The 27218-nt window shown below is 37.8% G+C and overlaps 1 protein-coding gene across 4 annotated transcripts; it reads left to right on the top strand.

Moving 5' to 3' along the window:
* The first annotated feature begins 715 nt into the window (after nt 1-715).
* LOC122993412 (nucleolar protein dao-5-like) lies at nt 716-24629 on the top strand. Of its 4 annotated transcripts, XM_044367558.1 has the most exons (34): nt 716-785; nt 885-928; nt 1098-1145; nt 3948-4019; nt 4253-4321; nt 4448-4516; nt 5180-5254; nt 5354-5425; nt 5570-5632; nt 7083-7148; nt 7261-7329; nt 7417-7479; nt 8049-8114; nt 8244-8294; nt 8393-8458; nt 8884-8931; nt 9059-9127; nt 9218-9271; nt 9362-9433; nt 10728-10781; nt 11317-11382; nt 11632-11709; nt 11817-11876; nt 12161-12241; nt 12377-12430; nt 13449-13535; nt 16070-16126; nt 16318-16425; nt 16599-16649; nt 18137-18190; nt 18898-18975; nt 19102-19138; nt 19690-19741; nt 21656-24629. In XM_044367558.1, the coding sequence occupies exons 2-34, from the start codon at nt 926-928 to the stop codon at nt 22611-22613; spliced, it is 2970 nt and encodes a 989-aa protein (XP_044223493.1). In that variant the 5' UTR covers nt 716-785; nt 885-925; the 3' UTR covers nt 22614-24629. The 4 variants fall into 4 exon arrangements, with proteins under 4 accessions (XP_044223493.1, XP_044223492.1, XP_044223495.1 ...); XM_044367557.1 differs by having other exon boundaries at nt 723-928; XM_044367560.1 differs by lacking the exon at nt 7417-7479 and having other exon boundaries at nt 723-928.
* Nucleotides 24630-27218: the final 2589 nt, after the last annotated feature.

The following is a 27218-nucleotide window of genomic DNA, read 5'->3' as shown; positions in this document are numbered from 1 at the left end:
TGCACGTGACACGTGATTGGGTCTATATGTAGTTCCAACTTTGTCCACTATGCCAAAATAACCAAACTGCTGTCCTTGAAATCACTTGGAAAGGAGAAAAATAAGGGCGTCCAATGGAATACAACCACTGCTCCACTGCACATACAGTACATACAGAACAGATATATTTAAATTAATTCTTTAAAAAAAAAAAACAGTGTTTATACAGTTGAAGGAGAGTAGTAGTGTGCAGGCCTGACCTTCCTTCATTGATAGTGTTAACACAGTTATTATATATATAAACAATAAAATCACAATCCTTCTGTTTGTAATCTTAAACTAATTTCACCTATTTTTATTTATATATTTGACTACAATGTTGCAGTGTGACACATGGTGTTTACACATTTCTTTATTCTAGAAGATATTTACTTGTAATATGTAGGCTTCATTTCTTATGTTTTTTTTCACACTTGCTTTGGCGATGTAAATGTATGTTTCTCATGTCTATAAAGCTCATTTGAATTGAATTGAAATTAAACGTGAAATTTCCGAGCAGCACTTGAACGCCGGCCGAGTTTATATCCAGGTGAGACAGACCACACCCTCACCTCACCTGGAGAACAACACAGGTTAAAAAAAAAAAAAAGAAGGAAAGAAAGAACTGGACTGGATCTCCTGGTTTCAACTACATTAAAAGTCATAGTGACCTAAGGGAACTCACTGCGCTCCAGTCGGTTTCTTCTTTTTTTCTTTTTTTTCTTCACCACGCTGGGAGGATCTTTAAGTTAACAGCCGGGTGCTCAGTGAGTGAAAACAGCCGACAGTACCAACACGGAGGAGAGATACAAACTCTGTTTTTTTATAAGCTAATAATTTCTGCAAACCTTTTCTACCGTCGCCAGAAAAGAAGTGAACGCCTGACTCGGACCGGCTCGGGCTAACAATGGTGAGATAAACGGTTAGATTTCGAATTTTGAAAAACAAACCGCTAACGGTCATGTTGGAACATTTAACGTATGCAGCTCGAGACAGACGTTATTTGTCGTAAATGTCTTTTAAGTTTGTTATTTGCATTAAAAATAACCGTTTAATGACATGACAAATGTGTCTGACAGGATCGGTACGACAACTTGGATTTGGAGTGTGATGGAGGAGGCGTTTCTGTGAGTAGTTTTTGTCAATAATGACAATAACGTCAGTTTGTGTTTTAACAGTTATAGTTTGCCGTCTTTGACAAACCGGTTTTGTTTATATCAGAGCTCAGTTTACCGACTTGGCATCAATCTGTGTCACTGAAACTCACAAAACACATATAACGTTACAACATGCATCCACGTTGCCAGTGGTGGAAAGTAATTAACGTTAATTAACTTGCATTTACTCAAGTACTGTACTCAAGTACAATTTTGAGGTACTTGTACTTTACTTCAGTATTTCCATTTTGTTCCACTTTATACTTCCACTCTACTACATTTCAGAGGGAAATATTGTACTTTCTACTCCACTAACGTTACATTTATTTGACAGCTTTAGTTACTTTTCAGATGAAGATTTGACACAATGGATAATATAACAAGCTTTTAAAATACAACAAATTGTTAAAGATGAAACCAGTGGTTTCCAACCTTTTTGGCTTTTGACTTCTTACAAAAAGCAGTGTGTAGTCGGCGTCACATTTCAGATGTCTGAGTTGTTAACAGCTCCACTAAACAGTGATTTTCCCTCTAAACTTCTCACATGGTTTCATTTAAATAAATGTTCAAATGATCCAATATTTCACCAAAAATCAAAGATTAGAGAAAAAGTCAAAAAAACTGAAAACAGATTTGTGTATCAGAACTTTGTTTTATCTTCTTTTCTCTCCCATTAATCATCTCACAACCTCTCAGATTTATCTGGTGACCCTTTGGAGGGGCCCCGACCCCTAGGTTGGGAACCACTGGATTAAACTAGCTAACTGTATATAAAGTAGTTGAAACTAGCTCCACCTCCAGCAGCTACAACAGTAACATGCTGCTCTAACACTGATGCTTCACTATTAATAATCTAATGATGTCATATGTAATAATATATCACTAAACCACTACTTAAATACTTCAAGTATTTTAAGTGTTTTGCTGCTAATAGTTATTAACTTTTACTTAAGTAGGATTTTTCATGCAGGAACTTTACTTGTGATGGAGTATTTTTATATTGCTGTGCTGGTATTTGATTAGTTTGTGAACAGTGATTATTTTTATTGTGCTGGTTTAACAATGTGTATGAGGGTGGAGGCTGACTTTCAGCTCTAATTATAGGGTAAAATATAGAAATTGATGCCCCAGATTAAACTGCTATTAGGCCCTGAGGCATCAATGTGCTGTTGGGCCCTTATTAAACCCACCACCCCAGATTTGCTATGTTAGACATACAGTATTAACACACATTAATATTGGAATATGCAACATACAAAGCACAAAACTGAAATAATAAAGGTCTTAAAACAAAATTGTTTTCTTTTTTATACCCTTTTATGTCTGTGGATACTGTGGCTATAGAGCTAACGATTTTTTTCATTTATTTTCTGAAGTAACCAATTAATAAAATGTCAGTAAATTGTGTTCTTTTTAACCTTCATCTATTTTGTCCTTTAACTGTTATTTTAAAAGTTTTGTAAAACTTTTCTGCAATGTGTTTTATATATTTTGCAACAAATTTTGCAAAATTGTTGGGACATTTGGTAACTTTTTTTTATTTTAATTATTAGGCCTATTACTTTCTTCAGGCTTTGATAATGAGCTGATCTTGATTAGATGTTGATTGTTTCCAGATATTGTGTTTGTGATGACACTGGCATAATGTAACTAATCAGGTATCTATATACACTTTGCCCTTTGTCATGTTGGCCGTTTGCCTGATGAAGACCCAGTAGAGTCGTAACATTTTCAGTCAATAGTAAAAAGACTTTGGGAGCTGTAATCCAGCTTGCTGACACTCTACTTTTATCCAAAGAAACAGAAAGAAAAAAGATCATCACAAAACTGCAATGTTTTGGAAACAGTGAAAAGGGTGTGACTATCTAAATGCTTAGAGACTATATTCACTGTATGTGACGAGGATACTGTCAGCGAAAGAAAACTTCGTGGGATCTTTGTTTGTGAAAATGTCCCTTTTCTGTTTATATTTTTCATTTGCTTCCGCTTGCAAAGACTGCAAAGAGTTGAATATACATGGAAAAGATAACCCATAGTTAATGGTAGTTTGCCTCTTGTCCTAGTCTGTTGGTGTTCACCCTGACAACTTGTGGGTCTGGACCACATAAAGGTTTTCAAGATAAATCTGAAGGGTGACAAGATAATTTAAAAAAAAAAAAAAAGTAAAAATGAAAAAACTAAAGATGCTTCTCTCACACAATATGAGCTTCTGTTTTTTCTGAGTTAATCCTCTTTAAATGAAACTGTCTGATAAGGAAAAGTCACTCGGTTGAACTGCTAACTATTAATATCCACACTGAGACCATAAACTGTGATGTGGGGCCACAAACCGAAAATGTTTGGAAAAATCAATAATATAATATATCAATTTTCCCAGCGCAACACAACAGTCACTCTAAATTTAGCATCATCAAGAATTCAAGTCCAGACATGAAACTAGCTTCAAGTTCAGACTTGAGATATGGACGAGAAGCCGGACTGTGAGATCTGAACTAGAAAAATACACCCGACAGTCATGATCAATGAAACGTCTGCATCTTTTCCAGTTCAGTCTCCGTACAGCGGAGCTGCTGATCAGTGACACAGATTTATCCTGCTGACTCACGGGTCGTGGCAGTGAACTAACAGCTTTCACTCTTTGTTACTCACTCATACAAGGGCAGTATGCCAGCGCTGAAGCACCAGTGGAGTTTATTCTTTTTTCAGACACAAGTTTGTTCCCAAAATGTTTATTTTATATGTTTAATTTTTTGTTTTTCACTCCTGATTTAGCAAAAAGCAGCTTTGTTCGGTGGGATGTTCAAGAAATCCTCCAAGTCTGCTGAACCATCAGTCCAAGCACAGGTAATGTACAGCGGTTTCTTTAATTTGAATCAATAACTCATTGAATCAGCTTCGACACTCCTCTTATCTGTTATGAAAAGCCCATTATTGTATAATAAATACTAGTATTTAAGGTGGTTATTCTCTTTAAAACTTTGATGAACTCATACTGTTGAAGTGCGGAACAATAAAAACAAAACAAAACACAATTTGATTCTACATCTGCTCACATAAGCTGTATGTTGACATTACAGGACAATATATCAGCCAGCAGTGAACTTTCAAAAAGCAACGACAGTCTGACTGACAACAACAACACAAAGGTCAGTAAACAGCGGTGTGATTCCTCTCAGCTGTGTTTTTCTATTTCTCTATTTCTCTTTCTGTGCTCTGCTCTCAGTGAATGTGATATTTCTTTCAGCACGTTGACATATTTGTTAATGTTTCAGGAAAAAGGAGGCGTGTTTAAAGGAATGTTTAAGAAGCCAATCAAATCTGCCAAAGAGGGCTCACAACAGGTTTGTAGTGACCTTAAGTGAACTTACTGCGCTGCACATGTGCTTCCTTATTTTTAAAAGTGTTCCTGATATTTGACTAGAGCTGAAACAATGAGCTGATTGACAGAAAATTAAACAACTATTTTAACTATTGATTGATTGTTGAAATAATTTATCAAAGAAAAATGCAAACTGGTTCCAACTTGTCAGATTTGGTGATCTGCTGCTTTTCTTTTCATTTTCAATTGAATTGTCAAAATTTCCGACATTTTATAAGCTAAATGATTAATACTTTTTTTTTTTTTTTTAAATTTTTAAATGGGCAGAAGAATCAATCATGAGAGAAATCATTTGTTGCAGTCCTGTTTTTCACATTGTGCTGTATTAGTTCCAGTATGTTCAGGGGTAATTGAGCAAAATTTGAACAAAAACTTGAGATCACAGCAACATAAAGGTGTGTAAAGTTGCCTTTATTTTTTAACAAAGGAGAAAACTGGTTAAAATTGTCAGGTTGTGTGTTTATCGTCTGCTTTTACATCAGGTTTGTTATTCTGGTGTCCTCAGTATTACAGTTCTACCTGCACTGTGTGTTGGATCTGTCAACAAAATTAAATTTGAGTGTCTCCAAAGTTGTTTAGAAATATGCAGGTTAGGTTTTAATTACTATTATTAATCTGATTTTAGGCCACCATCTCAATTCAAAATCAAGATCTGTCTGCCAGTAGTGACAACTTAACCGACAACAACAAATCATCAAAGGTGAGATCACTTTCTGCTCTGTTATATTTTTTGTTTTCCCACACAGAAGTCACAAGTTAGTCTTTAAAACTAAACTTTTCTCTCCACTTTTCTCTCCAGGACAAATCAGGAGTGTTGGGTGGGATACTGAGACGATCTCCCAAACCAGGAATGGTCCGAAGGCCTTCACAGGTGAAACACAAACCGCCATCATATGTCCTGACCACAGCGACAGATCACCTGCACATTACAATTATCAGCTGAAATATTTGATATATACAGTGTAGTGTTGTGTTATTTCAGTAAGAGAATGACAGATAATCTTGTGTGTTTCAGGATCTTTTGGAGAACGGGCTCTCAGCCAGTAATGACAGTCTGTCTGAGAACGCCAACACTAAGGTGAGTCTCATCGGCCAAACAAAACTTTAAACGCAAAAGCTTTCAAAAATAACACACACACACACACACACAAAAAATATACTCTGAACTGCTTTTTTAAAACATATTTAACAACAAAACCAACCAGACATCAATCAGATATCACAGCTTGAACAAAAGGTAGAGTAATTACAATCCAGATTAAGACTGAGAATGAATGCAGTAGATACTCCAAAACCAACATAACACAAACTTTACATAATAGAGAAGAATATAAAGACAAAGAAAAAATAAATAAATTAAATGCTGCAGAGACATGTGTGACGTTTGGCAGTATGATTTCCATGTTTTTTAGACTCTTGACCGTTACTAGTTATGTAGGTAAAATTTGTCCCAAAATACAATCAAATTAGACCTTTTGGAAATGAAAAGTAAGAAATTTATTTGTTTGATCATCTTAATGTTGCTGTCACTAATGCTAGAAGTGGAAAGTTGAAACATTTTTAAACTGAGATTTTTTTTTTTTACTCTAAAGTGCTTCCTTAATGTTAGCCAACAACTTATGTTGGTGTCTCTGGTGTCATATAAGCTAGATGTGTAGAGCTCGATGGTATGGAGAGGAGAGGAGTGTGTTTGTCTGTTTTTTGTTTTTGTGTGTTTGGGACAGCGAGCTAAAACCTGCGTGCATCAGCAGTTTGGAGAGTGTAGGCTGCTGTGTGAGTCACTAAATCCCTGCCTGCTTGTCTAACAGCTGCATCAGCTCAACAATACCAAAGCAATTATTTTATTCTTCATTTGTACAAACACCATAAAAGAGAAGGAGCGCCTTACTCATATCCTCCCGGGTTAATTTCTCAAACTGTAGTTTCAGTTTGACTGTTTGTTTTTCCTCTTTTTTTTTTGTTAACAAGACACAACAAGTAGGAACTAAAATCACCCTGAGGCTAGGGGGCATAAAGATAACACATATTGATAGTGCGGTAAATATTACTGAAATAATTGATGCTCGACTTAGAATAATAAAACTTATCTCTGCAACAGTCCAAAATAAAATAGTGGAATTTCCCCAATAAAAAAATATAAACAAACATACACAGTTTACTCTTTGTGATTTCTCTTCTTAATATTTACTTCTAACCCACATCTGAACTCTGATATCACATCCTTTCTCTGGGCTGAATACGGGGCAGTTTAGTTTTGTAGGAGGTCAGTGTGACTGTACCTTAACGCTGTTTGTCTAGAACTCTTTGAGAAGTGTGTGTTTTCGTTTTCATGTGTGTCGGGAATGACGAGGTAAACATGCAGGCATCAGCAATTTGGAAGAGAGTGTCAGCTGCTGTGTGAAGCACTAAATCGCCGCCTGCACATCCAACATCGGATGCCAGAGGAATGCTTTCAAATTAAATCCTCGACTATGGGGACATCTTCTCAAAAAGAAATCTTTGTTTGATTTTTTTTTTTTCTTTTCCAGGAAACAGGTGGGATGTTCAGTGGAATGTTTAAAAAAAAGCCTTTCGGAGCGAGGACGCAGTCTCAGGTGAGTAATGGGGAGTAACTGCAGCAAACTCGTCTCACTGTTAAACCATGTTTCTGCATATTATTAGGACATTATTAATAGTAACTGGAAGACATTTACTTCTTTCATTCAGGATGACTTGTCGGCACCGAGTGAACTCTCAGGCAGCGGTGACAATTCCTCTGAGAGCAACAACACAAAGGTGAGATTTGTTAAAGCTGACAGATTACCATCAACCGTAATAGTCAGTGTAGTAATATTAAATGTTGGTTTTATGTTATTTTCTCAGGAGAAAGGAGGAATCTTCAGTGGTGTGTTTAAAAAACCAAAACTCTTAGGTGCCAAATCTCAAGTAAGATTCAACTTCATGAATGAAGACAGTTTTTATTTTAATGGACATGTATTGAAGCTGGAGGAGAGGGAGAGGGCACCTGATCGAAAATGTTTCATTTATTTGATATTTAGTAGACATTTTGGGATGGATTTTGGTGTTTTTAGGAGGTGTTCACTTTTTGATATTGGTTGTTATGTTTTGTGGATGCAGTAGTTTGAGCTCAGCTTTCTTTTTTCTTGCTGGCCTTTTGGTTCCAATGTTTCCTTCCTGCCTCTGGCTGGGTGCTTAATTATTTGCTCCCCCCCCCCCCCCCCCAAAAAAAAAAGAATAAGAAAAAAAATAAGAAGAAAATTGAACTTAGAAAGTATTTATTATTGAAGACATTTTTGCCTTGTGGACATTTCATTTACATTCAAGACCATCTTTACCCAAATTCTGCTTTCTTTTATAATAACCTTTGATCTCTTTCCCCCATGTCTATGGGCCTGATGGATATTTCAATATGAAACGAAACATTAAACTCTTTTTTTTTTTTTTTTTTGTATTGGTTTTTACATTCTGACTATATGCTGTATCCCTCATTTTAGGATGATTTAACTATGGACAGTGAACTCTCTGCCAGCAGTGACAGTCTCGCAGAGAAGTCTTCAAAGGTGAGAGATGGAGCTCTTTGCCTGTCTTCTTGTGTATTGGGTTCACTTGGATCTGCACTGGATTAACACTCAAAGACCAAATATCCATTTGTCAGTTCGTAACTTTAAATGCTTGAAATTCTCTGTCAGGGCGGAGTGGCAGCAAAGATCCTGAAGAATCCTTTCACCTCCTCATCTCAGGTCATTTTCTCTCACAGTGAATCCTGCATCCTACAGTAAATATAAAGTATCAATACTGAACACAGACATGCTCATAATTTCCTTTTGTGCTATATCAGGATAAGGAAAAGCCTGAAGACTTAAATGAGAATGTCTCTTCCACAGAGAAGCCCAAAGCCAAGCAGGTGGGTTTGAATATTTAGATGTGAGGTTTCATGCAATGTTAAGGTGAAATAACCAGCTTTTTAAGTGGACAGGAGGCAGGGATGGGTGATATCACAACATAATAAGAATTTTTTTTTTCCATCAGTAGATATGTAATCACAAAATGGCAAAAGTACACAAAATCTCATACAAAATAATCAAATTGATGAGCATGAAGTTTATTCTTTACCTTAGAAACAACAGTTTAACAAAAGAATCTCAAATGCAGTTGAAAGCCCCAGAAAAAGCTGCTGACTCATGTAAAACAAAACTTTAATAAGTAATTTTGTTAGGTCTTAATTTTGAATGAGTTGGAATCATCAATTGCATTGTGAAGATATGATTATCAGTTCCCCTTAAAGTCAATAACAATAACAATAATAGTCCCGTCTTTGTCTAATTTCAGAACGGTTTCAGTGCGATGATGAAGAGCACTTTTTACACTGACAAACAGGTAAGTTGTTTTTTGCCCCATCACACACACACAATAATATCTCAGAAAAGCCTCCAAATGTGAAAATATGAAGACAACGACTATGACTGCTTTTTTATTTTACAATAAATACCGCCTCCTTCTGCAGGAGAAGAGCTCGGATCCTGACGCTGAGGAGACACCAGACAACAGAGAGAGCCAGCCCAGTCACAAACAGGTTTGTGTCTTTGTTTGCTTCAGCGGTTTAACTTCTGTGTATGGTCTTCATTTATTATTTACTTGTTTTCTTTTGCCATGTCATTTTCAGAATAAACTGGCTGATGCAATGACAAAGCTGAATCCATTTCGATCTCCAAACAAAGTAAGGATGATGTAGACGGTCATCTTTTGATATCGAAATAAAGAAAGATTCTTTTGATAAATTATATGTTCTCTATATATCTCTCTTCAGTACGAGAGGCAGACAGGCTCAGATGACGAGGATCCACCTGCGAGCAGCGAGAAGTCATCAGGCAGCAAACAGGTACTTTCACATTTACCTGTTCCTGTTTTACTTTGTAATTGTTACGATATTAAACTGATTATTTTTCTCAGCAGACTTTTGCCACAATGAGGGAAAGAGCCTCTACATTTTATTTAGCTGTTAATCAAGGGAAAGCTTGCTGCTTCCTTATCATGCTGTTACACACACAGTCCTCTAATGCAGGCGAGTTTGTTGTCTTGGTCAAAGGTAGCTCGATGGATACTGTGGAAGAGGTGTTGATGTTGACAACTCACTTGAACTCATCATTTTTGCTGATCATCTCTGACTTGGATTTTTATCAATATGAGCAGCATGCAGTCGGCCGAAGGTGCAGCGAAAAAGACTGCAAATCATCTGTACATCCTGAGGTCTTCAATCTATGTTCCACTCCACCTGTCTTACAGCTAGCAGGGTTATTTAAATCTTTGGAAATTTTGTGCTATACTTCGCTGTCAATGGGAAGGGAATCTTGGGACTTATGTCCAAGTGTCCCAGAGCAAGAAAGTGAACCCCAAAACAGCCAAGTGAAGGGTTTTGTTTGCTCAGGTAGAAAAGAATTATAAAAATGCATCCAGTTTACCATTAACCATCTTGTCACGAGTCAAAGAATTAATTATTTTTGACAAGCAGAGTTCCCCAAAGGCTCTATCAGCAGTCCAGCTGAACTAGCCTGGTCACGCCTGCCCCCGTTGAAATCTTCATACCTTTAGTCTGTCAAGTAAATGTTGCAGGGAGCAAGGAAGTAATGAGCTTCTCCTACATTTTGAACAGACCAACCTGAACTGTTCACCACAAAACTAAATCAGTCTGTATGGAAACAAGGAAGCATTGAAATCTGTGTGGCTTTTGACAGCAGATGATCACAAAAAGTACAAATGACATGCTTGATGATCATCTTTTCATCAATGAAGTCTCCTCAGCTGTTAGGGAAATTAACTGTCTTGTGATGCCACGTTAATGAATGTGTGCAAGCTCAATTTCTGTAACAATGGCTTGTTTGTACTCATGGCATTACTGAGCCATTAGTTGGTCTCTGACCACTTTTATTAAATTTTCCATCCTTTCATTGATGGCTGCCTGCGAGCCAGCTTCTCACTAGAATAGATCTGTCTTTCCTTCAAGTTCTGCAGCCTCTACTCATCTGCCTGCCTCTTAGTATCCACAGGGAAGGCTAACAATGCTAACAAGCTATTTTATAAAAACTGAATGACAGTCTTTCTTTTGAACCCAATGTGGCAAGTGGCTCACAAAGTTTAAAGTTTAAAGCCTTTGATGATGTGTCCCTTCCTCTCAGAGCGCCATGGTTGGAGCCATGTCCAAACTGAACCTATTCCGCTCTGCAAATAAAGTAACTATGCTTTTAAATGTCTTAGGTGAAGGTGGAGGTGTTTCCGAGATAGTCCTGTTGATGATGATGATTTTAGGTGGCTGTGACTGTAATGAGGGTTTGGTGGTGGTGATGTTTGTATTGGGGGATTTTTTTGTTCATTTTTGTGAGCATTAATGATGTATTGCACACTTTGAGGACTAAAACAGTGGTTTTGCATTTTTTTTAGCCTGTTTACTACAAATCAGATTTGGTTTCTATACATCACAACTCAACATTTTGCAAACAATGTTGGTGTGGTTTTGATTTTCTGATTTAAATTTTTCAATCAGAATCATCTACTGTTTTACATTTGTTTCTGTACAACATGAAAATAAATCTGCTCTTTGCAGCTGTGACCAATCGACTTAAGCAAATTTCCATCTGTTCATTACATAATTTGTTTTTGAGGAACTAAAACTTGCAAACACAGTGGTTTGGTCCTTAAATCACTGTACAAGTAATCAGTTTTTGGTTGATAAAGTATAGTAGCTTATATTGAATGTTCTTTGTTCAGAAAGACACGGAAGACACCGAGACGCTCAAGGAGACTGAGAAACAAGTGGAGGAGAAGCCAAAACTGGTCAGTCTATTTTTTGCATAGCTCATGAGTCATCAGTGACCACATACACACACACACACACAGCTGATCAACTTCTGTCAAAAATACCCTCTCTCTTCACGCTCCTCCTCTTTCGTACCTCCACCACATCTTCCTCATCCCCTTACCTCCCTTTAAATGCTGCTTGCTCGCAGTCAGACCTCCCTGTCCTCCTGCTCCAGGACACTGTGTGACTCTCTGTGTGTCTGTGTGTGTGTGTGTCCTTGCCAGGTCAAAAGCAACATGATCCATCGAGAGAGGAAGGAAAGAAGTGAAACGCCACTAGTTCCACCCAGACCAACTGAAGAGGTCTGCCAGCAGTCGAAGTGCCGCTCAGTGTCATGTCGTGTCATGTGAAAATATATTCTGACTTCTTCTGTAGAAATTTTGTTGCTAAAGCTGCAGTTTTTTCACAGGAAATGAAGGGGACGTCCACATATGACAAAGTGAAAACAAGAGGAACTGAGGATGTTCAGGTACAGATTGAATTTCTCAGATTTACAAAATGATACTGAATGTGGGTTGTCTGTATATTTCTACTGTCCATAGAGTTTGGATATATCCATTAGAATACCAGTTAAAATAGTTTCATGATCCAGTATAGCAAGCGTCAAGCATGAAAGTTGCATACCATGCTTTTAAAAGAGTCAGAAGTTGTTTCATCTTATGCTTTGTATACGTTGAAAGGTTCACAGTGGTGTCACTTTCAAATATTGGGTGTCAGTTTTGGAACAAAATGTCTTGACTGTGTCCTCTGCAGGTTAACAAGGACATGATATCCACACAGAAAAAAGAAAAACCTGCGGAAACTCCTGCAGTTCCTGTCAGACCATCAGAGGAGGTAGAGTAAGCTTTCAGCATTTTGGGAATCATGTCTGTGTGTGTCAGTTTGGACCTGATACGTATCAATGTGTATTGATGAGCTGTTGCACTATGAGCCCTCATGGTTTAGGAAACTGTCTTGCTTTGATTTCAGGAGCTGAACGGACCAGCGAGACGTGGTCTCCAAAAGCAGAGGAACAACCATCAGGTATGGACTTTTACACAGACTACAAGGTCTAGACTAATGTAAGGGTTTGCTGATACTTTGGACCAGTAGTCGTTTGTTATTGAATATTGGCTATTGAGTATGTTGGCTGTGATGGAGTTTCTTCCTGACTGCAGCTACAAAAAAAAAAGATAAAACTTGAAGTTTAAAGTCCTCCTACTCTCAAAAATGTGTTTTTATTGTTGTTCCTTCAGTTAGATGTTTGAGTTTCACTGTGCAGAATGTTGTATGTGCAGAGTTTGACACTAAAAGGCTGTTTTCACATTCATCTAATGAAGGGGGAAAGTTACTCCGTGCTCACCTTAAATCTGAGTTTAAAACATGTACCTATGAGCAGGATTTTGTGGCAGCACAACTAGTTTGGAGTCAGTCATGGTTCAATATTCATCTTACAAAAGTGTGATGTGGAAACTTGAATGACTTTGAGAATGAGAATGGACTTTACAGTGAAGTAGGAGACATCTCGTGTAATAACGTTTTGAGATGAAAAATATTGCATAGTCATATGTATTTTTCAATGAGGGAGAAGGAATAGTTGTCATTTTAAGAATTTCTAACAAGGTAATTGAACATGTCATGTCAGACAAATTATTATTCCACGAATAGTATTTTTATATGTCAAACGTAGTTGGAGGGGATTTTTAAGGGGGAAAAAAAGTTGTTTTCTTTGTGCATTATATCTCAAAGAGCTGCCAACAAGTTTCAGTGGCATATTTTAATAACCATTTGTTATTCAAATACTGTTGCAGAGGCCATTTTAAAAGGAACAGAGATCTGAAAGAAACTGTGACAGGTGCAATTTCCGGCATAAAATTATCCAATTAATGGATATAATTTGAATATTGTCATAACATATTGGCTATTAACTGATTCAGAATGATAATATCATGATCAGTCTTTACTAGTCTTTAGCAGTCAAACCCTGTGTACACACATACTGCATACATGACAAAAAAACACTTTAAAGTCTTTGTTGAAAAATAAGTTAAATTTGCTGCAGAACCAATCAGACGATGAAGGCCTCAAAGAAGACGAGTCTGCTGAAGGCAAGGAGGGAGATGAGTTGAATCCTCCAGAGAGCAAAACTGTAAGTTTATCTCTTCATCATCAAACTGTATTTGTTACTAATCCTCAGTGTTAGTTTCAACCTCAGAAAATTTTCTTTCATATAAGCACAGTGATCCTTAATATAGAGATCAACAGGTGTCTAAATCATCTGTGTGGTATGACATGAACGCACAGGTTAAAATAAACACATGGGTTATTAACAGCAGGGTTTCTTCCGGGGTTATAGTTGTTTTAGTTCCTGCTTCCTTCTTGTCAGTTCTCTCATGCTAGAGCCATGCAAAACCATGAGCCACCTGCAGGCTATGAAACCTCTTTTTTCATTAGTCACATGAGAGTGACTAATAAAACACCCCTTAACAATTGTCCTCTTTTGCTTGCCCTCAAGCAGCTTTTCAGGTTTTTTTTTTTTATAATTTTATTTCACACTATCTGACAGTATCATCTTAACCCTTGTGTTGTCTTAAGGGTCAAAAGTGACCCGTCACTATGTTTAATAGCAGAAAAAACTCTTGAAACTTCAACTTGAAATTTGACTTGTCCTAGAGTGAAAAAGTGAAACATGACCTTTGTTCATATTTCCATGAAAGCTATAAACTACACCTACAAGGTACAAAGATTGTCTCGGTCATTTTTGACCCAATAGTTATAAAATCATTCATACACCGCAAAAACCAAAAAGACACACACAATGAGAAATTGAGATTATGTGTGCTACTGATTGAACTCAGACAAAACTTTCTTGTGCATGTCCAGCGTCTCCCCTTCACGACAAAATAAAAACTATTTCAGACAAAACAGACATTTCTTGAAAGCATTGTTGGAAATGCAGTCAGAGGCTATGAAGATGCTGCAGATGACCCCCAGTTCTCTCTTTGCTGAAGCCATGAATGCACGTTCCAGTACCCAACAGGTTGTAGATCTGATTTTTGTTGATGTCCAGGAGGAACAAGAGAACAACGATTTAGAAAATGAGGTATCTGAAGAAGAAGATGGGGAAGAATACAACTCAGAGCACAATGTGTCATCTCCAGATGAAGAAGAGATCCCCCAAGCTGAAAGAGACATTTTTGTCAGAAAAAAGCAAAATAACATGGTCCTTGTCACCATATGACAACCAGGGCAGTTACGTTAGGTAGATGCAAGTCTACACAGGGAAGCCGACCAGTAGAGGCCTGGAGAAGAACCAGGAGATGTGGGTTGTGCTTGATGTGACAGATAGACTGAGCGGGCACAATGTCATGTGTGACAGTGTCCTCAAACCTGAGCACTCATTACAACAAGGGGGAGTGAGGCCTTCTCATCAAAGTTTGCCTTCACCCCCACCACCATTCCAGTGTCTTACCTCCCAGAGAGGAACAAGAATGTGGTCCTCCTGAGCACACTGCACAAAACAGCTGAGATCAGTGATTGTGAGGATAGGAAGCCAGCCATCACCCTGGACAACAACCACAACAAAGGAGGGGTGGACAACCTGGACATGATGATTGGAACTTACAGCTGCAGGAAGATGACTGCTCGCTGGCCCCTAATCATAGTCCATAACATCATTAATGTGTCCTCATACAGTGACTTCGTGATATGGAACAAGATCAAACCGACCCGGATGCCTGATAAGCGGAAATAGAATTGGGTGTTCCTGGAGCAGCTGGGAAAGGCCCTTTAAACCCTGCACATTCAAATAAGCACCTCCCCCGCACAGAAACCTGTGCAGCACTTGTGAAAGCTGTTCATGGGGCTGAATCTTGTCTGAGCCACCTGAGGTTGCAGCTGGGGCAGGCAAGAGGAGGAGATGTCAATTCTGCCCCCCAAAGAAGGACTGTAAAACAAATACTATATGCTGCACATGTGAGAAATACATCTGCAAAGTCAATGCACACAAACTTCTATATAACTTCTATGTCTGATATGTGCTAATTAGAGTTGATTGATTTATGTTCATAATGTCTTTGTTTTGTATCTATTATCTTATGTTATTTTTATTTATTTTTGTAGTTTATACACCTTGTGGGTGGGAGAAATGGTTCAAAAAAATGGGAGAAGACTAGTATTTTGTAGTTGAATTCCTCATTGTACAGTATATAAGAAAATAAAAAAAAGTTCAAGACTGTTAGTGTTTCCCTTCAATAAAATGCGTTCAAAACTACTTTCTGCACATTTCTGCTACTTTATAATGCTACACAAGTGCTATCTATAAACCTCTACTTTAGTAAAGAAAACAATTATGACAGGTGTGTTGTAAGAAAAACGAGTGGTGTCCACGGATTAAATGCAGTCTTTCTGCACTATGAAGAGGGAAAACTCAGATATTCAAAAAGTTTGTGATGAATGACGGGTTGTTTCTTTGTGCAAAAAAGATTTGGGGTTTAATATTCAATTAAGCTGCTTTATTTTAGGGGTTTACTGAAGGCGGGTCATTTTTGACCCTTAGGAAAAGGGAAATGTACAGAATGCTAATATAAATTATCAAGATCTTTAATGAAATGTAGTTCTTCCATTTATTGCTTTTCATGTCACCTAACAGAGTTGTCACTGTACTGTTTTTTTTCCCCCCAGACTAAGGTGAAAAAACACAAGCACCGTAATCCGTTTATGCCACGTGCTGCAGCCAAGGTACATGACGCCTGTGATTTTCTTGACTCTATCTACTTTTCACCTACATCAATATATATGTCATTATCTCCTTAAATATCCTTTTGAATAAGTATTTTAAATTAGTGAGGAATTCATACGCATTCTTGTGTTGCAGGTTCTAATTATTAATGTCACTTTATTGTACCTTATTTGTTTATTGTTTACCTCAGGCTCCATCTGATGATGAAGGGCTGAAAGAAGAAGACAAATTGTCATCGAAAGAGGAAGAGAAAGAAGAGGAAAAGAAAGAGGAGGAAGGCAACGACAAACCAGAGGAGGTCTTTCTCTTAAATTTTTACTACTCCTGCTGCACTTGATGAATAAATGTTTGGCTTGATTTGATAATGATAGTCAAACATTCATTCTAATGCAATTACTGCAAAAGAAACATTTGAGCTTTCAACGTGTATCTTTCTTTGAATTACACTGTCATTCTGTTTGTTCTTTTCAGACCAAAGTCAAGAAACCTAAGAGACACAATCCCTTCATGCCTCGGGTCAAGGTAACATTCAAATATGTGACTTGTGCAGCCTCATTTCCTCCCATGTGCACACACTGACAAAATGTCTTTATACACACAAACTAATTACAGTTGCTTTGAAGGATAATGCTGGTATGACTGCATTCTGGGCTCGTTGAGCAGCTCACATCAATGCGGAGAACAATTTAGTAATTTCCTCTGCATCCTTACAACCTAATAAAAAGGAAATTATCAAGACAGTAGATCTGTGTTCTTTCATGCCACTAAACTGGAGAAACTAGAATTTTAACAGATGATCCAGGCTGAGGACATACTACACAAACAGTCTTGGAGTGCACCCCCTTTAGATATTCTGTGCTGATTATTCAGTGCAAATTCATTTCATTCATTTTGTAATGGTGAATGTTGAAATACTAATTCAACAGTGAATGTTGAAAAAGAAAAACATGAAATTCAGACAGGAAAACTTAATATACTGTTTGTAGTCCAGTGTAGGTTGTGGGATTTCCGTTAAGAAATCAGAATTAACAGAATTAACACCAACCCAAGTGAAATGTAACCATTTTATTTGTATGTGTTTTTAGTGTTGTTTTATCTGATTTTGTATTGATTTGTCTGCAACTTTCTATGTTGTCATCTTGGCTCGCCTGTAAAAGAGGTTTCCACCCTTGTTAGGACATACTGTACCCGATTAAATAAAGGTTAAATGAAATCAATATAATCTGAAATCTAAGATGACATTCATTTGCTGAATGCCGTTCTGTTGAGCTTCTGCTGATACTGATCCTACAATCCTCTGAAGGGAGAAATAATCTTTTGTTAAACTAAACCTCAGTGGGCGAGGCCAAAGAATGTGAGTTTCTATGAGGCAAAATGTGAAGTCATGTGGAAAAGGCACTGAAACAAGTGAGAGGAAGAAACTAATACTATAAAACATACAGAAAATCACCATTCTTCCAAAAGATATAATCCCTCATTTGGTGTCTTGATGATGAAGGTGGAGATCGCTCCAAAATCCCCCATCGTTGTTCAAGTAGATTGAGATCTGGTGACTAATCATTTATGTAGTATTTGCTTCTGTACAGGGCACCTCTCATAGCGTCTACATTTGTTATGTTTCTACACTCATCTATTCATGTTTGTCCTTTCATTTGTGGCTGTACCTCTCTTGCTAGTCTCAACCCTTGTTGTTTTGGCAAGTTAGCATAGCTGACATTCCAAGCACTGCCTTTGCAAGCAAATCTCTCAGCTACTTACTTAGCTGCTGATTCTAAGACCAGGAGGTTTTAAAAAAAACGCTTCCTTGTATTTCTTTTATTTATAAATATTTTGTAACTTGTGCCAATAAGTCTACTTCTACCTCCAGAGTAGCTCTGCCTCTGCCAAATGGATTTGTAAATAACTGGATTATATGGGAACTGATACCAGCAAAAAGCTGAATTTATAATGATAATACAAGTGCTCTAACTGTGTGTTTTGGTGTGTGTGTTTGTATTTATTGGTTTCAGGCCAAAGTTATTCAGAGGAATGCACAGGACGGAGCTGAAGGCAACACAGCAGAGGTAGATCAAATAATATTCAGACATCTTTGTGTCTCTGAATGAGGCAGAAAATCATTTAATGTTGTTTCTCTTTATTTCAGTCTCCTCTCTTACACACACAGAGTTTTAAACTTAAAGCTACTTTTAACCTTTTCCGACCCAGTCTGTGTTAGTATATTTGTCCATCAGACTGAGGTATCTTTCACATTGTGGTCCAGGATCACAAAAGGCTTGTTTCAGTCACCTGACCCCTCCCTTCCTCCTCCCTGAAAACAACTGTTTTGTAGTCATTTACAGAGTTTGTCTCCAGGGTGTCCTCTCAGCTCCCAGGACTATTTGTTGTATCTGCAGTGTTTTTTTCCCCTCCACTCTTGACACAAAACCCACCCCCACACCTCCACACCCCTGCACGGTGTTTGTGCATGTCTCTAACATGTAAGATGAGCTAAGATTAGCCTGCAATGTGCCCAGACTTGTTTCTCTGCTTCCCTTTTCAACATGTCTAGGGAAGATATAGGCCCGTTTACTTTTGTAAAAACAGAAGTAAGAAGCCTATACACTCAGAGTACCTTTCACCATCACTTCCTCCTTTTTTATCTGACCATAAATAGTATAAAAAGTAAAACAGGACATGTGATATATACATTTCTTTAAATTCCTGCTCTTAGTTCATGTTTCTCTGGTATTCATGTATCAATTTTAAGTTATATTATTTATTTATTTCTCAGAATGACGGTGGAAACAGGACATTGTTGGATCAGCTGGAGGACTTCCGTATTGACCCATCACAGCCTGAAGACACTGAAGTTGGTTTCAGAAGCAAAATATATCACCATATTTAAATCTCAGTATAATCTGTTGCCTTATTATTAACTGTTTGTATGCTAGCAAGAAACATACAAACTCATAGACAATCTGATGGTCTCTTTCAGGATGTCGATCTTATGGAGTGGTGGGACACAGTGGAGGGTAAGTTACACATACAGTAAAGTGTTTTTAGGTGTTTTTTATGTGTGGGTGTGTATATGTTATTTTGGCTTTCTGTTATGGAAGTGGAGAGCCTAATTTGTTTTTGTTCACTTACATTATTTGGGCTAAAATATGTGGACACCCCTGTCAACAACATGACAACGCACCTGTACACAAAGTTAGGTTGATATAGAAATGGTTTTCCCAGTTTGGGGTGGAAGAACTTGACTGGCCTTCACTGACTTAAACCCCAACAAGAACCTTTGGGATGAACTGGATTGCCACCTTCAAGCCTAAAATCAGCCGTCAGAGACCGATCTCAGTAACGTTCTTGTGGCTGAATGGGAGCAAATTGAGAATGAAAATGTTGTAGAAAACCTTCCCAAGAGAATAGAGGCTGTTAAAGCAGCAGATTAATGCTCATGGTTTGGGAAAGAGATGTTCAGCAAATCATATATGTGTATGTAATGTTCAGGTGTCCACATACTTTTGGACATATGTAACAGAATGAGAGAGCTGTCAATCATTCTTTAATACCTTTTCTTCCTCAGCCTGGGAAGACACTCCTCAGAATGAAGACATGACAGAAAAAGAAGAGGCCAAGTAAGTGAAGTTTGAAGTGCTACACCCAGTGAATCTTTCCTTTGGTATCTTAAAGGGTCAGTTTTATGTGATGTGTGTGTAAAATTTGTGTATTAGGAACTCAGCAGCAATGTGACTTACCAGAAACAATCATTAGAGCTGCAACGATTAGTCAATTAATCGATTAGTCGATCAAAATAAAATTAAATGGCAACTATTTTGATAATCAATTAATCATTTAGGTTTTTAATTTTTAAGCAAAAACGCCAAAGGTTTGATGGTTCCAGGTTCTTAAAGAGTAACAACACACCCACATTCTGCGAGCTCCCTCCATCCCAGTATATTTTAAAAAGATGCAGCAGACGACGGCACAGGACAACAATTATAAGGGGCGTGGCCTCATGGCTACGTAGCGTGTGAAGCAGGAGATAAGGGGACACCAGCCAGAGTGACTTACCAGCACAAACTAAACCACTGCTCAATATGGCACAAATAACGATGTAGAGCTGGTAGTCAGAGCTAACCAGCTATGAGCAGCTGCTGTTAGAGTCTCTGTGTCTTAATGTTAACTCGTCAGCCCTGACTATCTTGTAAAGCTTTGAATATAGTACAGTTGGTTAGTTATCGGCAGACCAGGGTGTTGCGTTTCCTGCCACAGGAAAGTTAGAAATCTTTGGGTTATTTGCATGACCACGGTTCTGAGTAGCACAATGTTGCCTCTCTGTCTCTTATCAGAGTTGCCAACACTACCAGCAGCTCTGTGTGAGAGGCACAAACTGAGACTACAGTTAGCTGGTGTTCTGATATTTATATCATATATTTTGAAATATACCCCAGAGTCTTGCCTATTATGTCACAATTAGAGAATTCAGCTGAACTGAATTTTCAAACCCAAGCGGACAGAAATAAGCTAATTTTGAGCATTAAAAGTATTTTTTACACACGATAGGTGTATTGTTGGAAAAACCACCTGTATTAACATCATATGCAAACATAGACCTATGTGAATATGAAAAAAAACGATTTGGTCTGTGGTCACTCTGCAAATGTGAGCATTAGCAGCTCTTTATCATCTTACACGATAGTAAATTGAATATGTTCAGATTTTGGACTGTTAATTGGACAAATCAAGACATTTAATGACACCACCTGTGGTGGAGATTTTCACTGTTTTCTGATGTTTTATAGATCAATCAAATAATTATCTAGAAAGATAATTAAAATAATCGTTAGTTGCAGCCATAGTCAGCAGTTTTCTTTGTGATAATATCTTAAGTAGAAAGTAGTTGAAATGAAAATGGTTGCCAGCAATACCTGTGGATTATCCAGAGTCAGCTGGGATGCATCAGTGTTGAATTTTTCAATTAATTTGTTTTGAAAAATGTTTTCAGCAGCAGAAAAAAAATGTTCATTCACCTTTATTGTATTGGGAGTTGAGCCAGAAGTTTCAAAGCTGGATATTTCAAAACTTGGGCAAATACAACAAAATGGTCTGCATGGCTGGATACCACTAATGGTAAGATGCCCATGCTAACGGCATTTTAAGATAGAGTGACCTCTTTGCTCTTAAAGGTCCAGTGTGTAGGATTTAGTGAGAACCTACGATGGCCGCGAAACTCGCAAAAAAGGAGAAAGGCCCTCTCTAGAGCCAGTGTTTGGTTTGTCCGTTCTGGGCTACTGTAGAAACATGGCGGTGCAACTTGGCGGCCTCCGTGGAAGAGGACCCGCTCCCTATGTAGATATAAAGGGCTCATTCTAAGCTAACGAAAACACAACGATTTTTATTTTCAGGTGATTTTACACTAATGAAAACATACTTATGGATATTATATTCCATTTCTGCCAATAGGTCCCCCTAAATCTTACACACTGGTCCTTTAATCACTAATGAATAATCACTAATGAATAATTACACTATGAACTTTCTCTTCACAGGGCGTTTGCTGTGACGGCAGCTAAGGTGCAAAAGGGAATTCGTCTATTCAACAAGCTCTTCTCAGAGCGCGCTGAGAGCCTGTGGCAGCACGTCATTGACCTGAACAGCATCGCCGACGGCCTGGACAAGTTCAACAAGAAAACAAAGATCGCTCAAATCACAGGTGGCTCCACCAGCGCTATCGGAGGTGTGGCCACCATAGCTGGTCTCGCTCTGGCCCCTGTCACCATGGGAACCTCCTTGATTGTGACAGCAGTAGGACTTGGTGTGGCCACGGCGGGTGGTCTGACCTCAGCAGGTGCCGGTATCTCCAATCAGGTTAACAACTCAATGGACCGCAAAAAGGTGGAGAAGATCGTGGAGGACTACCAGGAGAAGATGGTCGACCTCAACAAGTGCCTGAAATTCATCAAGCAGGGAATCGAAAACCTGCGCAGGTTTGACCTGATCAGGATGAAGAAGGACGCCTACAACCAGGACTTCCCTGTGCTCAGCAGTAGTTTTTATGAGGACGGCGCCATGGCAGGGAAGGCTATCCTCATCAACGCCAATGAGATCATGCGTGTGGTGCAGATCGCCAACGTGGCTGGCAGCACGGCAGCCAGGGCAGTCCAGATTGCCAGTATGGCTACAGGTGTGCTCACCGGACTCTTCGTGGGTATGGACATCTACTTTGTGGCCAAAGACTCCAAAGAACTCAAGAAAGGGGCAAAATCAGAGTTTGCCGCCAAGATCAGGGAGGTGGCTACGCAGCTGCATGACGGTCTGGTGGAGCTGAACGGGCTACGAGAGGAGCTGCAGTCAACCTCCAGGCCACAAAACGATGAAGGAAATGATAAAGCTGCTCCGGACACTGAAAAGAAGAAGGAAGATGAGAATGAGGACAGTTCAGAAGATGAAATCGACCGCATAAAAAAAGCCATCAAAAAGGACATTGAGAACCGAGAATATGTTTGACTGATACTTGACTTAAAACTGGAAAAGGGCTTAAACTGTGCTTTGTTATCAAGGTTTTAAAGGGAAGGGAAGAATCAGGCATTGTTAATTTCCCAGTTCCTCATGGAAATGGTTTCTAATGTTTTGAAAGTACCAGCAAAGGTTTCTAAAACTTTTGAGCCTTTCTTTTAGAGAACTGACTTCTTAGACCTAAACAGCATTTACACTAATGGGAGGAACTGAAGTTTCTTGGTAGATAGAGTGTCATGTCTACATCTGTGTAAAACTGCTATGTTGTCTTTCCAGATAACAGGATTCAAAGATTTATGTGGCTAAATAATGTATTTGGAGAGTAAGATTATAGATCAATTAAAGAAATAGGCTAGACTTTATAATGTAGACTTTAATGTTTTGCTTAGAGTTTCATCAAAGTGTATTGGTTCATATTGAAATACTTGGACTTAGACTATGTATAACTCATATAGATTGATCGTCCCTTTATTATTAATAATGCAGTATGATGCAGATTAGTATTAGTCTGTTTCCAGATCTTGTTTTTTTGGGTTTCATGGCTAATGCGCAAACCGTTCCTGAACATCATCTTCATCAGGTTTGAATGATAAAGCTGTTACTCGACACAGTTCAGAAGTCTTGATTAGCGGCTAGTATTGGTCTTATTTCAATGAATTACAGTAATATGCTTTGTTTTAAAGCTGCTGTGCAACTAGGTAGATGTTCTTTACGAAAGAGCCAATAAAATGACAAAATTTTAATGCAAAATCATGAGTTTATGTTTGAAGTCCCTCCTTTAGTCCTTTAGTAGCTACTAGCTAGTTTCAGACTATTGATCCACTAAATTGGGTTGCACCATTAAAACTTGAGGAATGTCTAAGGTACTAAAGACTTTACCTTTAGTAACGTGTGGTAAAGTGTAAAATGGCTGTTAGGAAACATCTGTAGTGCCAAAAGTAACCAGCTGTGTAAACGGGATGCCACAGACTGTAACATAACTACCAAAAATAATAATATTAGGGGGACGAGTGTTTATCAAACTAAACTAACAATATTTGTAAATGTACACATTACTTTGTTTCATTTACACATGCAAACATAGAGAAACATAAAAACATAAAGAAACATGAAGAAACAAGCGTGTTTCAGAGTCAGTTTTGAATGAGTGTGAAATAGCTGATTATGCTAATCTAACCAACACCATTGGTCATAATGTTATAGACATTATGTTGTAATTTGATGTATATGGTGTTTTTCTCCACAGTTACATCATTTGTAAACACATTTTGATCAAATGTCATGTCAGATAAGTCAACTACATTCATTATTACCTCTGAAACTCTTCAGTCTAAGCTAGTCATATGTTAGCAAGCTAATATTAGCTTAATGATTGGTTCAGTTGCTCCTGACAGTTACTGGGTGTAAATATTTCGTAGCAACTCATCTCTATGTAGGAAATAGTTTTTGTGGAGCAGCCTGTTTTTATTTAGTGACGCTTATTATTCTCTACTTCAATTAAAATTAAGCAAAGTTTGAACAGCTCCATGCAAGTACAGGGGGGAAAGGCAAACATAATAACAAATGGGGACAAAATTATAGGAATGTTTTTCTACCAAGACTCCTACAAATTGACCAACTGGTTTCCATCATTGGTTCCAGACTTTTCAACTGGTTTCCATCATGGGTGTTCTATTATTGTTTTCTAGGTGTAAAATAGTCCTTTATTAGACAACTGGAATGACACCAACAAGAAAACCAGCAAGGACTGAGTCAAGCTGTATGTTTTTTACCGTGTCCTTTTATTAGATCATTGATTTTTTTTCAAAGTCAGAATTTGATTAGCTCTCTGAACTGTAATCTCTGATCATGTCGACTCTGTGGTTTATTTAATGACATAATTTATTTTTCGTTCCTGTTCTGGGTGGAGCTGATTATGCAGTGATACCTTTTTATGTGCAATATACTGTGGGACTCCATGTGTAATAAATGTAAATGTAAAATTGACTATTAAAGGTCGAAGGAACATTCTCTGCCAATCTGTGTGTTTTATAAAGTCAATATGCAAGCGAGCAAACACTTCACACCTGCAGCAGAAACTACTGTGCACTTGCTGAGTTGGTATTTACCAACCAAGATAAACTTGTCTGTGAAATTGTTCTTCAGCACTGTTTACTTTTCATCAGAGATTTCTGTGACGAATATAGATGGAGTCTGCTAGCCGCCAGTGTCTCAGTGTTTCTGTTATTCTTAATGGTTTGGGGGGGGCACGATAAAGGGTTTACATACTAGTTTTTGATCACCACCTTTTTATCAACACAATTATGAGACAAAAGTTCACTTTATGTGTTTTCAAAAGCCAATAATGAGTTTCTTTTCACTATTTGAATAGCTGAACAAATATGTGGGCAGGGATTGAAAGGTCTGGAACCAGCCTGAGACATAACAAGTATATTTTTCTACAAATTTACCACTAGATTCATCAGATAGAAGATGTGACATTTTTCTATTTATGATGCAGGTCTATAGCTACCAGTCATTTACTCAGGATTGTTATATGGAATTTGTGGGATTTAACAATCTGAAGTTTACATTCTACAATTGTACACAAATTACACATTTCTTGTTAGCCTGGTTCCAGTTTTTTTGTGATACAATATTTTAAGAGTCGCTTGATACCAGGCCAAAAAGCCAAACCTGTCTCCAAGATTAGATACTATGAAATTGTGTTTTGAAAGTTGTTTTCTTTCAACTTAACGACAAAATGTTCTTTAAAGTATCTGAGAAGAAATTTTATACTGAATGTATGAACATAAAATGTTCGCTGACATTTAATTTCATATTAAACATATTTAAAACATTTAATTTATTTTCCACCATAATATTTGATCTTGCAGTAGCTAAAACCTCCGATGGTAATAACTACTAACAGTAAAGACTAATAAAAACATATTTTACATGGCTTGTCATCACAAAATCCTAACTGAAGGAACTGTAGTGTCTCTGCCAACAAGCTGTAAAAAGATCCAAGTCTATTACAGAATCTTCACCAGCAGCTGATAGAGATTCAAAGCTGCCCTCATCGCTATGTAACAAGCAGCACATGACCAAACTGAGTGCAGCCTGTAACCGCGGGCAACAGTGATGTCATAGTGCACTGATACATCCTGCAGTACACTTCTACATCACAAGGTCGCTCTTTAAATTTTACAGTTTTCAAATACAAGAATAAATTCAAATAAAAAGGAATTTAGTATTTTTCCATCTGAATTTTATTTTGATTTATTTTGATTATTCTGTAGGGAGGTATCATTTACAGAAAATATGTTTGTACAGTTACATTAGCTAAATGAATAATCAACAATAAAATGTGAAAAGAGTAAAATAAAAAGAAAATTTCACACTGTTTTGGTGTGTTTTGGTTTACTAGGGTCATTTGTGTCTTCAGTATTTCTAATATAATATACAGTTTACACCTTTAGCTGCAGCCAGTGAATTTCCACGACTCCTGATTATGATTTCAGTCTCGATGCGCTGATGTTTTGACTTCCTCCAAAATATTTACACATTTGCATTTGTCTTTTCTATTTTTGGCCCAGCTACCATCATGTTTGGTTTTCTTTGTGTGTCCGTTGACGTAAGATTGTGTTACCACCTGTGAAACTGTGATGAGTCAGATTCATGTGAGGCTGGGAAAAAGCCTTCTTTCTTTCACTCCCACAGACTCAGGTAGACCTCAGACTGGCCACGCCCCACTCCCACAGGTGAGCCCACAGCCAGAAACACAGGAAGAGACAAAGGTTTCAGGGCTCTCATCCTTCCCGACTGCGAGACCCAGGTGAGATATTGGAGTTTTGATGCTGGTTTTTATCACTGGAACAATTATTACACAGAGATTTCATGGCTAAGCTCTTTTGTGCAGCAGGAAGTCGCCTTTTAATGGATCTGACTGTGAGGATTTGTGGCACAGAAGCTCTCAGGGTGTGTTTTGGTTTGTTTAAGATGCTTTGTTCGGCCTGTAACTGATGTTGCCCTTGGGCGGTGTCAGATATATGTGGATTACTCAGTGTAGTGGTAAACAAAGTGAGACATGGCAACTGAGTGGGCGTCTCATGTTGTTGAGATTTTAAGGTGGAGCTGCATCAACGACTGATGTTGATGTCATGAGCATATTATTGTCAAGCATGCTTCAATTTCACTTAGTTATTTAAGCTTTTTTTAAGCTTTTTTGTGCATTTTGTGTGTTTTTATTTTATTATTATTTTGCATATTTTGAATATGATGTCATGCTTCTGTAATTTGACAGATTTCTAGATGGAACCGGATGTTGACACTAGGACTCGTTATTCAAAGTTCAAAATGATTGATACCGGTGTCAATATGATATCTGTGTTTTGGAGCTGAAACAAGAATTCTTCTTCTGTTTTGCTACATTATTTTGCTGGATATTAAAAGGTAGAGTATTTTGGAGTATTTTCTTAGAAACCCTGATGAGCCAAACCTCTAAATTACTTAACTGTTTCATGTTGTCTTAATACAAATAACATACAAGAGCTTTACCTAAATAAAATAATCATCTAAATTAGTCCATACTTGTTCAAACAATAAGATAAGGCA

The sequence above is a fragment of the Thunnus albacares genome, chromosome 12 (genome assembly GCF_914725855.1).
Source record: "Thunnus albacares chromosome 12, fThuAlb1.1, whole genome shotgun sequence".
NCBI classification, from domain to species: domain Eukaryota; kingdom Metazoa; phylum Chordata; class Actinopteri; order Scombriformes; family Scombridae; genus Thunnus; species Thunnus albacares.
This window is presented reverse-complemented; position numbering and strand designations above follow the sequence as displayed.